Source organism: Diuraphis noxia, unplaced genomic scaffold, assembly GCF_037042655.1.
Source record: "Diuraphis noxia isolate RWA-SAM2 unplaced genomic scaffold, SU_Dnox_SAM2 contig0004, whole genome shotgun sequence".
Classification (NCBI taxonomy): domain Eukaryota; kingdom Metazoa; phylum Arthropoda; class Insecta; order Hemiptera; family Aphididae; genus Diuraphis; species Diuraphis noxia.
In genome coordinates, this window is record NW_028301714.1 from 13624665 (window position 1) to 13639620 (window position 14956).

Consider the following 14956-nt stretch of genomic DNA (forward strand, 5'->3'; position numbering starts at 1 on the left):
CTATTATTATCTCTATATCTTTTTATAATTCCTAGGTTAAAAATTGAATAGTATAAATTTTAACAACAAATTCAGTTGACCAAGTGAGGAGAATACTTACAAAATAACTAAAGCAAAATTGTTTACAGATCAACCTAACTGATATACACACAGTGTTCATTCACTGGCATTTTTTTTTTTTAAACTTATATACTTATAGTATCTATAGATAAAAATAAATTACTATACCTAAAAGACACAGATAAAATAAACTTAGTTTGCATGCATGTTATATAAATATGGAATAACTATTATGATTTATGAATAATATTGAAACTTTAAGTTGTTGTTAGACCATAATAATACACATCAATGTCATGATAATAAACATTTTATTTTCGACCTCTGCATAATAAATGGTCACGCGATTCGTTCAGGGATAGGGTCACGTCTTAATCTACACATTTCGTTTACCTCATCAGCTATATTGTCATTCAGTTTATGTACAATTGAAATTTAACTTAGGTACTAACAATAAGTATTTTCGTAAAAAACATTATACATAACTTTAAATCGCTCGATTGTAATTAAGCTGAATCTAAGAATCAAAAATTATGTTGCAGAAAACGAAAACGTCAAATTGTTGTTGCGATTTATAAAACTATTTGAGAAATTCGAATTTTCAGATTAAAAATAAACACACGTCGCCGGTTCAACAACTTTTAACTCCAGAACATGTCCTATATATAGGTACGTGACGATTTTCTTTTACAATGGTTTTATATTTGCTAAAATTTTTCGAATTTTGAAGTTGAATTATTAATCCACATTCTCAAATATGAACCAACTATATTTTTAATGTAAATTATTAGGCCGATTTTTTTTTTTTTTTTTGAAAATAAATGTTTGAATCTTTAACGAGTACTATAAATTAGATATACATAATAATTAATCTTCTACTTATTATTATATCCTCATACAATTTTTATAAAATATAAAATATTGAAAGATTACTATTACCTATCTAATTGATAGCTGAAATTATTAATAATATCTAATATGATCATGGACTTCTCATCTTTATAATAGGTACCTAGTGTAAAACTTAAATAACTCTGTAACTTGTAGGTCAAATTTTGATCTTGGATACTCAATATTTAAAAAAAAATCATCTAAAACAACTACATGAGTATTTAAAAAAAAAATTAAAATAATTCGTGTCATTACAAGACACTTCCTAAATGGTATACAAATTTCAAAATTTTTAAAATAAAGTCAAAAGTACTTAAAAAATCCAAGAATCAGAGTTTGAATAAATTTGATTGTTTTTTTTTTTTTTTTTATTGATCAAATAAAAAAACTCGGCAACTACATGGCCATTAGTTACAGTTGTGGTATGTTTACATGGTTTAAGATTTTTACAACATTTTTTTTTTTAAAGGGGATTACAATATTAAAGATAAGTTATAACAGTATGGTTTCTAAGTATTTATACAAGAAAGAAAAAAAAACAAATGTGAATCAAATTTGATTGTTATTGAATGATGAAAATATGAAATGCTTGCTGAATAACATTGTATTTATTTAGATTTTTCTTGCAATACAGCGGTAGACGTGTTTGAAAAGGGATGGCCTGTAAACAATGCATATTATATTATGATATATCATATGTATACATATAAATTTCAATGAATTGTGGATGGAAAAGAAATACACATAAATATTATTATCAAGGGACATGGGGACGGAATAGGGTTTTGAACACGGTGCTGTTTAAATGGATCAGTAATTCTCGTTCGGAAAACGTCAACAGAGATCTTGAAAGAAGTCGAAATTTATGGAATCGTGGTGGTCGCTTGAACCTGCTCCACTTTCTCCACAACGTCCACTGCTATAGGGACGGCCTTAGACTTTCCGACGAGTTTCAGCTGTATTTCGGCCAACGTCTTGTTTTTCGTTTCCGGTATGACTGACGCGGCAAAAGCACCGCCCATCAAGCAAAATATGCTAAATGTGAGGAAGCAGCCCGCATAGCCAAGCCACCGAGTTAGCTCGATAGACACATAGGTGACAACGAATACTAGCGTCCAATTGGTACAGGTAGTCAGACTTGTTCCGATAGGTTTCACCTGAAATCCACGATAATAATCGGTTCAGAAACACATAATATGACTATCACCTCTACCAAAAAGTCTTATCAACCAAATCGATTACTATACATAAGAATACTTATCACTAATTATCAGTCACTACAAGTAAGCCAATTTAACAGATTCAAGAATATGATTCAGTTCGAAAAAATTAACGATTATCTTATAATTATAAAACATAATTAGCTAAATAAATTGTGTTGAATTATGTAGGTAGAAAATAATAATTATCGTTTATAATATTATTTAATATTATAGTATAGGGTATAGAAATATATTTAATAAAAATGGTATCGGAAATTTAAAGCATAAATATATATTTTGGTAAAAAATAAAAAAGGGTTATGATGGAAAAAATGTTTCTCTATATTTCGTTTTAATTTATTATTTAATATATCAAATGATGGTAATTATTACACCCAAGTCCAAAGATGTTCGTATTACGGTAAACATTTTTTCGTTATTTGTTAGCATGTAACATACCGACATAAAAATAAGACTTCAGTGCAGTTAAATCGGTTCGTTAGTTTTTTGTGTAGACTCATGATAAAAGAATAATTTATTTTATGAAAAATAGTAGTTTATATCGTTTTTATATAGCAGAACAGTATGCAGTACAATTGTTATTACCTATATTTAACCCTTTCCGTAGTAATAATGTAAAAAATATCAAATTATTTTATGATTTAATAAATATATATAAATTAATCTTATCATGTGAGTTAACATAATACAAACTAACGAACTATGTGAGACATGAGTCGACACTTTGAAGTCAGGATACAAAGGATTATCTATTACAGAATATCAAGAATTACTCATTTGCGCTAAAAAAAATAATAATTCATTTTGGGTACAGCCTATTTGTGCAAAATTTACTTGTGCAAAAATTTTACAATAACGACTTGGTTTAATTTATATATTTTAAATACACGGCATTCGTTGTGATACTTATAAGTTGTAACTTACAATGAAGTTATTTTTATAAGTCTATAGATTTTTAAGTTTTGAACATTATGGCGTAGACACACTGAAAATAAGTTTTATATCAGTTTTATTATATTATACCTACAGTGTAGGTACTTCCGTTATCTGATATCGTTATTCATCAATTCATTGAATACGAACAATCGCAATGTGGTTTTATCAGACATTCGTTACATTAGGTACATATTCATCTATCATACACATCATACCTACGTTGTATTTTAATAAGTATGACTATTAAAAAATAAAAATTGAGTTTAAAAGACAAGCAAATGTGTATTTTTCATAATTATTTAAAAAAACTCATAATAATATTAACTACGATTTAAAAAAAAAAAAAGTGTATTATAACTATTATAATTTCGAAATTAAAAATAATAATTGTTTATTACTATATTGTGTAAAATTCGTGTCTTTAAATAAATATTTGTATCAATCCAAGTCGTAAGTATAAAATGTTTACACAGGTAAATTTGTCACAAATTGGGGATGCCACAATAATCTAACTGTAATATCTTTATATTATTATCGTTTTGTAATCAAATGTTCAACTGCAGTTTGTCTTTATTAATAATTATTATAATAGTAAAAATATTAGATCTTTCTAATACCACATTAACTATCACTGTTCGACCTTTATCAAAATATTGTTGGATTCAATAGTCTTAAAAAGTTGTACTCTTTGATTCGGCGTCATGCGGTAAATCCCAATGTAAACTATAACAAGCCGAGGAACAAAAATATCCATTCAAAAACATCTAAAATTCTAAGCACATACAATTAGATGAAATTCGGTATGGACTTGGAACTAATGTACTAATTATTATTGTCGTGAATATAGGTGCACCATCGTTCCGACGACAAAAACCCTTTTCGCTGCGAATCCGCTTGAACGCGGGCAAATAATTAAACGTCGTCGCGGCGCTATACAACATAATATACATTATAATTTATAATACAATATTATAATATAGTGTGCGGTAAATTGGCTTTGTATATCACCGTAAGTCTGACGCATAAATTCGTTTATGTGTTTTGTCGGGGGTGAGTGAGTTTTATTCTATTGTATTGTGCCGAGGCCACCAAATTGGCGCTGCTCCGAAACGTTTATTAGTATACGTCGCAGCCGGTCCCACGACAAAATAATATAATATTGAAACGGTGCACACACCAATTTATGCATAGGTATAACACGCGGCCGTTTACTCGGTTACTTTGTTATTTTATCTCCGGTCCAATTAAATGTACGTACCTACGTCGTACACGTATATATATTCAATTATTAGTAAGCACCTGCGGTTAACTTTGTAATTGTTATTATTATTATTATTTTACACACGTGCATCTATACATAAAATATAATATTGTACACTATAAGCACAGCCGCAATTTTTTCATTTCGAATCCGACGGCGACGCTTGACGCTCGTGTACGATGGTTGTCGTAAAGTTTTTACGCGTTTCGACGTCGACTAAAGTATATGCTTTTACTTTTTAGGTAGGTTGGTATAGGTACCTATAAACTGTTATACGCGTGTAATACAATAGTATATTGGGCACAGTATATTAAATATCGTTTTGATCCTTATATATATTACATATGTTATATATGTACGCGATCATGTCCCGCGTCAAAACATGTAAAAACAATTAAACAAACTAGTGCAATTTTATTTTAACTAACATCATTTTTTAGTGCAGAGGCGAACAGAGGATAATACGAAGCGTCGTTGTTGTCCTATCACCACACAATAGTTTAAAATAGTGTTATTATTAATTTAAGTATACGGCGCTCAAAGAGACGTATATACGCGAAGAATATATGCGAATAGTGAAGCCGACTTTGAAAAGTACTTTCAGCACGTTACTAACCTCCGACGAATAAATTTCACCCATCATTATCCAAGGCACGGGACCGTAACCGATGGAAAATGCCGATATGTACACAGCAATGCACACTAAGGGCAACCAGTTAAGTTTCGAAGCAAGTTCTTGATAATGAGTTTTGATCAAATAAAATCCGCCTAAACCCACGTAGCAGTTAGCCATCAGCAACCCCGACAGGACGAGTAACGCCTTTCGACCACTTTTGTCGATGATCGTAAAAGACACGACCGTCATGATAAGCTATATAAAACAAAACCAAAAATAGTAAATGACATTAATCAGTATTGACATATATTACGAGCTAAAGTAAAATAGTGTTATAATTTCAAGACTTCTTGTAAATGGAGACTAAACTATTAGTTTACTTATTTATAATATATTGTGCAGGACGCGTAGGTACGATATATTATTATATACTATATATAATATTTTACATATATTGAGGATGAGAACATTGTAGAGACGCTTTTCTCTGAAGAGAGTGCAGGCTCATCTAATTTTTGAATTTTATGTTTTTTTCACTCGAGGGGGAGATGGCACCTTTGGGTGTACGCGTTTTTAAAATTCAAGCCAGTTCACATTTATTACATGTTAAATATCTAACCAAAACAATTTTTGAAATTCGTATGGGGCGAAGGACGTACGTTATTATGTGGACGGCAAAATTATCAGTACAAATCTATGAATCTTACAGAAACGATAGTAGATTGGGCGAGTAATATAATTTTTACGATCCATGATAAATATATATTAATGACGATAGATATATTATAGTAAGATTTGCATATTATCTCTTTTATTTGTATTATAATCATTTGGTTTACTAACAAATGATTTTTATTCAACACGCTGTGTGATTTATTTAAATCTGTCGTTTTCAATTCTCTATAAAGTTCAGCTAAGTTATATTTGTGACTCAATCTTTGGCACCATTTTACCTGTACTACACCGACAACTATGGTGCATATGTTCGGATTCATGGTGCTACCGGTCGATTTGAATATATCGGTCATGTAGAATATCACAACGTTTATACCGCTCATTTGCTGAAAAAACATGCACCCAATACTGATCATAAGGGCCTTGCGATTCACCTTGTCTGACAACACTTCCAATACCGTATAACTTTGCGATTGTTGCTTTTCGACGAATATCTGAAGAAAAAAACTTTCAATTATTCTAACTTCATCACATACAAGGTGAATTATTTCGCACCTCAGATTGATTTCGATTGGTTTCCGAATTCATAAAATAGCGCACTAACTTTAATATTATTAATATATAATATGTTGAATTTTTTTTAAATTAGCTTAAAAAATTTAAGTTCATTTACAACACTGACAATTCACTTTGTACGTCGTATGTGAAAATGTTTTCTAATTTTTTTTCTTTCTAATTTGTATTTATTTTATTTTACTAGTTATATAATATGATCACTATAGTATATTCCTATTTTACCGTTCAATATTTTATGTATAAGAGTTGAATCCATGCATAAAACTATATGCTTAAAACCAGATCCGTATTGAGTTTCATACGAGTTAATTCCCGAGTACCGAGCAGGTTAACACCTGCATCGATACCGTTGAGTTGATTCCCGGGTCAATAAATATTTTTTTCAATATTTAGTCAAATATTCAAGTGAAACCCATGAGACACTACGAGGAGGTTAGGTTCTCGGCAATTTAGTTCTTTTTAGTTTTCTAATAAGCAATTATTAGTAAAAAAAATAATAGGTAAAAATCCGTGCAGTTTTGTGCAGCCCTTTAAATTAAAAACGACCTAGTTCGAATCCCCGTTATAAAAGACGCTTTGTTTTATATAATTATTAATTATTATATACATGCGTACTATAGAAATCAGTCATACTTTGATGGATTTCAACTCTTCGGTCGTGTCTGACAAGTCTCGAAGTATCTGCAATGAAGCGGCCGCCCCTACGTGATCGTTGATGTTCATCAGATGATACGGTGATTCAGGTATGCACAGAACGCCGATGAAATGTAAAATCACCCAAAAGGCACAGGCGATGCAAAATGGCAGGTACTTCATGAACGCACCCGATATGTACGAATACAGTATGCCGACGACTATAAATAATTGGAATATCGTTCCCAGACGACCTACCAATACATGTGTAATTTTTAAATATTGCTATGATATTAACAGGTGGTACCAAACAAAATAATATTTTTAATTTCAATAGACGCCCACGAGTTGGTCCCATATTATTACCGAATTGGTTCCAGGGTAGTCTATATAGATACCTACATATAATACGGTTATCGACTTTATGAAATATTGAAAAATATTTTGTTTTAATTTTATATTTTTTATAAAATCATCACTAGATGGTCAGAATAATGTCATACCAAATTTGTGATTATCAATATTTAATTCTCGATCATGATGTAGAATTGATATTATACTATATATATAATATGATAGATAATAATTATGGAACTTACGTAATTATATGTACAATGTAAGCAATACTATTTCTGTTACATATTACACTTAAAATTTAAATAATTAGATGTGTTTACTGAACACTTTCTACTACATCATTTTTAAATTAACTTTTCATTTTTTATTTTTCATCAAAACTGATTTAAAAATAAATTTCATGACATTTTAGAACCCTAAAGATAATGTAATATATGAATTGGTTCCCAAGTGATCTTCTAGTAACAAACGAATTGGTTTCATTTTGAACTTTTATTTTAATCATACAACTACGTCAAAATGAATCTTTAAAAAAAAAGTATCCTAGTAGTCCTATACCTTATGTATGGTCTAACTTAACCTATAGTCGTCTTAAACACGAATGTCGAATCTATAGATAGTCGGATTTTTGAAAGGAAGAAAAGACAGCTTTAGCTTTAGACATTTTAATTCAACTTACCTCTCATCCGGGACTCGGCTATCTCGCCAATGTACGACGGTATGACGGCACACAGGGCTCCCACTCCAATGCCCTGCATCATCCGGCCGGCGGACAGTATCCAAACGGAAGTGGGAAACACCAGCATGGTCCAGCCGACTAACAAGAACCCTTCGAACAGCATCATGCTGACCAGCCGGCCGAACACCCTGGATACGTATCCTGCCGGAAGCGCTCCCAGGGCTGCCCCGATACCGAACACAGAGCTAAACATCTGTGCGTCTTTTCCGGTGACCTCGAACGGAAATGGTGACTCGTCGGCGTCGAACATGTTCTGGGCTGGTGACGACCACCCGAGTATGGTACCGGTGGCTATGGCTCCAAGTGCCGCTGAAATGGTTAGAAAACACCGAGAATGAAAATGTTAGACCAACGTCGATTTACGATTTCCAAAAAATAAATAAATTGATTGACTTTACGATTTTGTATTTACGACACCACCGACCCTCTATTCCGACACCAATCGTTGCCTTAAGTGGGAGATAGAGATTGTACTCGTAACTTTTTCAACAAGACTTCTTCGTATTTAATTTCAGGTTTAAAGATCACGGGGAAAATTTCGCATAAATCAATGACTGGATTCCTATATTATTTTGCAAACCATAATAATTGGCAATCCATAATTGATCGAATTTCCTAGTGCCTTCGAAATTTCACGAAAAGTATTTATTTTCAAATCACAATGTTATACCAATAGTATTATACAATAAGAATACATTAACAGTTATCTGTTATCATATCATTTTAATAAGTAGGTACCTTTAACAAGTGCAACACGACGAATTATCACAGTATACAAAAACAATAATTATAATTAAAACGTCTATGTGTACCCATGTCATACGCAATATTTATGTACATTTTAAAATAATATTTAGTTTCATACGGCAGTTTAAATAAATATTATATATTCATTTACATATCTTCAGATATCGATAGATAGAGATAAAAGCGTTTATTATAAAACCGCGATGTTTGAAATAGTATCTGAAATCCCTATATAATGTTATAATAACGTTTTAATAATAATATTTTTAGTAATTGACAAAAGCGATTAAATATCTTTCCGCGTCGCGGAATTTACATATGGGTACAGTTTCTCTATTTTCTTCTTTATATAGTGTTCCCCGCGCGAGTATACCTTTTGAACTGTTGTCATAATAATGTTTTCGTGCGGAAAATGCAAACGAAATAGTTTATATTTTATTTTTGCTGTAATCTCGCCATTTAGCCGTTGCAGGACGTTACGTTAATACGACTTGTACCTAACTACCTACCCGGCAAATGTTGTTTGTTATCGAATGTAGACGAAACTGACCAATTTGCCGAGTTAACATTACATTTTGCTACCGAACAGACAACGATAAAGCCAATTTTCGTAGATGAAAAACAATATAATCACGACTCGCCGGTAATATAACGTGATAATATATATATATATATGTTCCGGCATAACGATATTATACCAAAACATAAACATTAAATACGTTATACTATTGCCTATATGAAACAGTTAGTGGACCATAAAAGTGGTTGTGCGACAAAACTTGTAAATTATTATTACGGTTTCCCTATTATATTATGGATTATATATTTATATATTATACCTTACCTATATATACAGAGAAATAATTGTCGACACAACTGATGCTGATAATACCGTCGGTAATTCTCAAAAGAGTTAATGTATATTTATTTTTTATTTTTTACGTAATATAAACGCCTATAATCTAACCATGGTTTTTTAAATTTATATAATTAACAATTACAACATAATAAATTAATAAATAATTAGAAGAGTCTATGAACGTTGATGAGAACTGAGCACTGTAACCCCGAATCTAGTATCTAACCTAACCTAGATATAGGGGTGCATTTAGTAAATGCATCATAAGTACAAGGTACAACGGTAATATGATTAAAGATGGACATTAACTCGTTTAATTGACAGTTGAAACACCTTATCGTTTTTTTTCAGTTGATTTGAAAATAACCCATAGAATTAAATATTTTTTGAAATTTTTCGTTTTTGAAGTTTTACGCAAAGGTAAATATTAACATAAAAATAAAATAACCCAATATATTATATTAAAACGAAAATATTTGTTATTTTTCTTGATACAATAATTTTAGGATATTAGATAGGTGTTGTAATATTATATGACTATTTGATATAAAAATAATAATATTTGTAAAACTATTAATTAAGGTGTGGATAGTTTAAATATTTGATATTCATATAAAATAAAATAGGTATATACATTGTACGTTATAATAAAAATGTAATCAAACTGTTCAATATAATTTAGAAAATTAGAAAGAACGCAGTCACTCTTTGTGTGATCTACATACTAATTTAAAAAAGTAACTTAAAGTGCCTGTAGTTCGTAATCGGGAATCGGGATTTAATTTGTTTGACAGACCCGTTAGGACCGAACAAAACAAGACCATATACGACTTTACACGTCAGAATTAATTAGAATATAACTAGGTAATTTTTTTTTTATTATTATTCATATGTATTAATTTATTATTAATTGCTCACATCGCACATAAGATTATCTTTTATTCTTTTCGGTTACAATTATTTTAGTTTTGCAAAAATCGTATATAGTGGTATATAGGAACCTATACTCGCCGGGCGACACTTATTTGAATATTAATGAGCAATGTTAATGTAATATGTCTCTAACCGCACCAACGACTAATGACCGTCGTGACGAATTTCAAAAAGCATTGTTTTGTCGCGATACAAAATAATATATTATTGTATTATAAAACTACAAGGTTAACAGAGAACGAGCGAAATACATAATATTATAGTATGTTCATCGTGTTACTCGTTTTATACAATATTATTATGGTCATTATGGTCGTTCACTCATTCGCTTGTATATAGTTTGATAGCCATTAACATCGAATGTAGAGATGACGGTCGAATGATAATAATTTATCGACTACATAAATTTATAATATGATAGCTACCTGATATAGCTGATGTACTTAAAAGCCAGCGGTTGACGAACTGTGTATCGCTAAGCCCAAAGGGAGCGTGAGTCAATATATGAATAACGGTGATGCTTGTTAGAACAACCTATAAAAATAGTACCTACCTATAGTCAAAACAATAGCATTAACAATAGTAAAACTGCTAATAATGTAAAATAATTAAAATTGAAATTAATAACACACATTTAAGTGTGACTATCATATAATATTGGTGTATGATTATTATACTATTATTAAAATTATAAAAAACATTTTATTTTTTATTTACGCCCGTACCCGTAGTTCGTTAAATTGTATATATATATATATTATATAAGTATCGATAACTATTCTGATGAAACTTCAGCCTTCAGGTATATCTGCCACTAACTAAAAAAGTGACAATAAGAAAAACCGAATGAATAGAAGCACTTTAGTTTCAATGAGTTATATTATAAATATATTTATTTATTTATAGCTATAGCCACTTTTAAGTCCCTTTATCAATTAAAATTAAATTGTTATTAAAATCAGCAGATTCTTCTTATACTGAGATATTTTGAATAGGTAGCGAATTTAAAATAGATTATTTTTTTGCAATCTAGATTTTTTATTGACATGAATGAAAATATTTACAAATTAATTCAAATAATATTAATTTTTTAACCTCATCGCCCTTTCGTCGTAAGTCTAAGGAGGCACCATCCAACCATACTGCATACCTTTCTTATTCCGATACAATGTCATGATGAATCATTTTTGAATACTCTTCTGAGATTAAAAGTACCATACAAATGTTTATTTATTCATTCATTCTTAATTAAAAATAAAAGTCCAGTCACTAATTATACTGAACTGTCTGAGCTATTCAATAGTATGATAAATGATAATAATATAATATAATATATGATATATCCAGTGCCGGCCCAAGATACGGGCGAACCGGGTGGTTGCCAGGGGCGCTTTTAATATACGAATATTTTATATATTTAGCGTAATGTTTATTCGAATTAACAATAATATAGGTAGCTAAATGACTAAATTATCTATGACAGTATATTCCATTATATAGATTTTTTATAAATTTTACTCCACTTTCCAGTTTTTATTATTATATTACAAATAATTAAAAAATAATATACAATGATATATAATAATTAACTCGGGAAAACCAAAAAAGTATGTGTTACAGGCTTACAGCCGATACGTCTATAAATTGTATCCAAAAAAGTTTTGCAATCATTTACCTATCCATAAATATAAGAATTTTAAACAAAATATGTACCTATAGGTAAGTATAAAAAGTATTAAATATATTATGGAGCATTTGATTAAGGGCGCTTTCAAAAAATTGACCGGGGCGTTAAAATACCTTGAGTCGGCCCCGGATATATGGCGGTATATCCATATTGGTAAGAATCGAAAGAGAACAGATCATTTAAAAAAATTCAACGAATATCATCATGCACATTTATAGTCATCACCGTAACATAGACATTGCGTAGTACTCGCATAGCATTACATCGGTTTTTGTATCAACTATATATCAGGGGCAGCCAAACGTTCGATCGTGTTAGAATTTATTTTTAGGCTACACACACGAAAATTAATCATGGTGGTAATTAAAAACATTGTTGATAAATTTTATCAGTATAACTTTATTCCTTTGTGTAAGATTGATAATAATTTCCCAAATTTTAAACGTTCCATTTCCATTCATCAACAAGCATTGTGTGTAAAAAAATATTTAATTTAAATCCAGAAGGGTTAATTATATTATGATCACTTATTAAGACTGATTAGACATTAGTAATTAATTTATACAACTTAATGTATGATATCATACACTTTATGTAAATGTGTTTCTTAATAATTATAGATACTAAATAATAATAAAAAACTTTTTTTGTAAAAGTCGACCCTCAAAGGTGAATAAATTTTGGCCACCCCTGAACTACATAATAACATATTATACCTATATAGTTTTGTAGTTTGAAGTTTTACGTATGAATTGTTATTAAAACTAACAAATTCATATAAAATTGTATTTTTTAATCAAACTATTGGATAATGTGTCATGTATCGTAATCTCGAACTACGCGCGATGCAATGTTTCATTAAAAAAATTATTTTCACATTACGCTATGTAAATATGTAGATGCAAACCTAATATAAAATCTACTAACTGTATAAGACCAACATTTTCAAATATTTTCCTCCGCCGGATCTCCAGAATATATAGCAAAAATGGTTTTGGACCCTGCAATAAAAACAACCTAACCTAACAATAATAATTCATGGTCTTCCTTCGATGGTCTCCCGGGAGACTCCAGCAATAAACAGATGTTCCCTTAATCCCTTGCAATCTATCTATGTGAAATACTATGGCCCTACCCAAATGGAGGGGGGGGGGAGACATCGATTTTTTTCAATTCAATTCCTCAAAGAGAAGAATTACTCCTGAAAATATAATATACATACACATAGTTTTATATCAAATGTAACTACAATAACTTAAATATTCATGACTCGTGCAAAATTCGTAAATCATATTTAAAATAATTGGTATATAACTTTAATATTCAGTATATTTAATGTATTTTTAGAAACACCTATGGACAGTTGCAATTGAGGTGTATGAATAAAAAAATAATAATAAAAAATATGAACTGCTATACTTTCAATACAAAACGAAAGTTGGATAATACTCACCAATCACCGTTATGATGGCTTGAGATTTGATAGCACCACCCGATAAGTTGTATATCAGCGTGAACTAAAAAAGAATAAAATAACAATATCGAATTTGCTAATCCAACGTGATGGATAGAATCACAATATAATTACATATATATAATATATATTTATAAATATATAATATATATGTATTAATATATATATTATATATATACATTAATAGGCGGAAACGCCCGTTTGAAAATTAAATAACGATTTTTATTCCGATCAACTTACGATTTTCGATTGCTTGTGACGATTCGGCATGATATTAGAGATTTTAAATTAAACTACCCATGAAAGTAGACACATGTATATAATAATATTAAATAATCGGTTCTGTACTGTAACCTATCGCAATGTATATTATGAACGTAAACAATTTTTAAATATTATGCAATTTTTTCCAGGCTCACGAATTTTACAAAACCATAATATTATGATATCTTAACGCGGTCGCCATCGATATCGTGTCTCTCTACACCGCGTATAATTTCACGGTTTAACTTTTGCTCAAGTTTAAATAGTTCGTCTTAGATACCTGTATAAAACGCGTTTATCGAGAAACGGAGCAGACGTATATATGCGACAAATAATTATTATAGGTTGGCGTGCGATTTGTATCCCCACTATTTCGTTACAGATATTTTAAGAGCACAAGTTGCCTCGACTAGAGCTTTACACGTGCATACACGTTTATAATGATGATATTATACAACACACGCATCAATAGAAAACCGCTCATTTATTCACAGCGTTCGATGAATAAGTGTTAATTTACAATGGGTCCGTAAGAGATTTATTTTTTCCAAGTTTTTGTCATTAGTAACAACGCACATGGCCTAAATGAGCGAATCCAAACTCTGTCCTTCCGATATAAAGTATCGCGAGTTTCCGCGTTGTCTGTCGAACCCTAGTCTTACAATACAATAAAATATTATGTAGACGTAGTTTTCTCGGTCTGCTTCAGTTCGTATGTCCTTATATTAAAGTCGTTTTTTACAACTAATACTCATTAAACACTTTTATTTAACTCTTATAATTAACGGATTTTATAAAATTTGAACAAAACTGTTGATTGATTGCAGGTGTTGAATCTATGAAGCAGAACCCGAAATAATACCGTTTTTTTCACGCAGAATATATCAATATTTTAAAACAATTAAACAATTGGTTTTCACGGGTATGATTGACATTATCTCTTTGACGAATAAACAAGAAAATAAATAATATACGTACGTAGTCACTTAGATAATATTCTTGTCATATTTACCGCCTTAAAACAT

At 30.2% G+C, this 14956-nt stretch overlaps 1 protein-coding gene across 2 annotated transcripts; it reads right to left on the reverse strand.

The window, feature by feature from the left end:
- Positions 1–1537: 1537 nt before the first annotated feature.
- Positions 1538–14373, reverse strand: LOC107173632 (facilitated trehalose transporter Tret1-2 homolog). Of its 2 annotated transcripts, XM_015524235.2 has the most exons (7): positions 13908–14360; positions 13647–13710; positions 7908–8276; positions 6872–7125; positions 5941–6156; positions 4988–5242; positions 1538–2108 (listed from the first exon to the last, which is right to left on the reverse strand). In XM_015524235.2, the coding sequence occupies exons 1-7, from the start codon at positions 13935–13937 to the stop codon at positions 1815–1817; spliced, it is 1482 nt and encodes a 493-aa protein (XP_015379721.1). In that variant the 5' UTR covers positions 13938–14360; the 3' UTR covers positions 1538–1814. The 2 variants fall into 2 exon arrangements, with proteins under 2 accessions (XP_015379721.1, XP_015379723.1); XM_015524237.2 differs by lacking the exon at positions 5941–6156 and having other exon boundaries at positions 13908–14373.
- Positions 14374–14956: the final 583 nt, after the last annotated feature.

What these genes read in the sequence shown, in the direction of transcription:
- LOC107173632 (XM_015524235.2), bottom strand. Translation starts at nt 13,937, where the DNA reads ATGCCGAATCGTCACAAGCAATCGAAAATC. An exon ending in GTCACAAGCAATCGAAAATC is followed by an intron (nt 13,711 to 13,907) that starts GTAAGTTGATCG and finishes ATTCTTTTTTAG; the next exon opens with TTCACGCTGATATACAACTT. An exon ending in AGCCATCATAACGGTGATTG is followed by an intron (nt 8,277 to 13,646) that starts GTGAGTATTATC and finishes TAACCATTTCAG; the next exon opens with CGGCACTTGGAGCCATAGCC.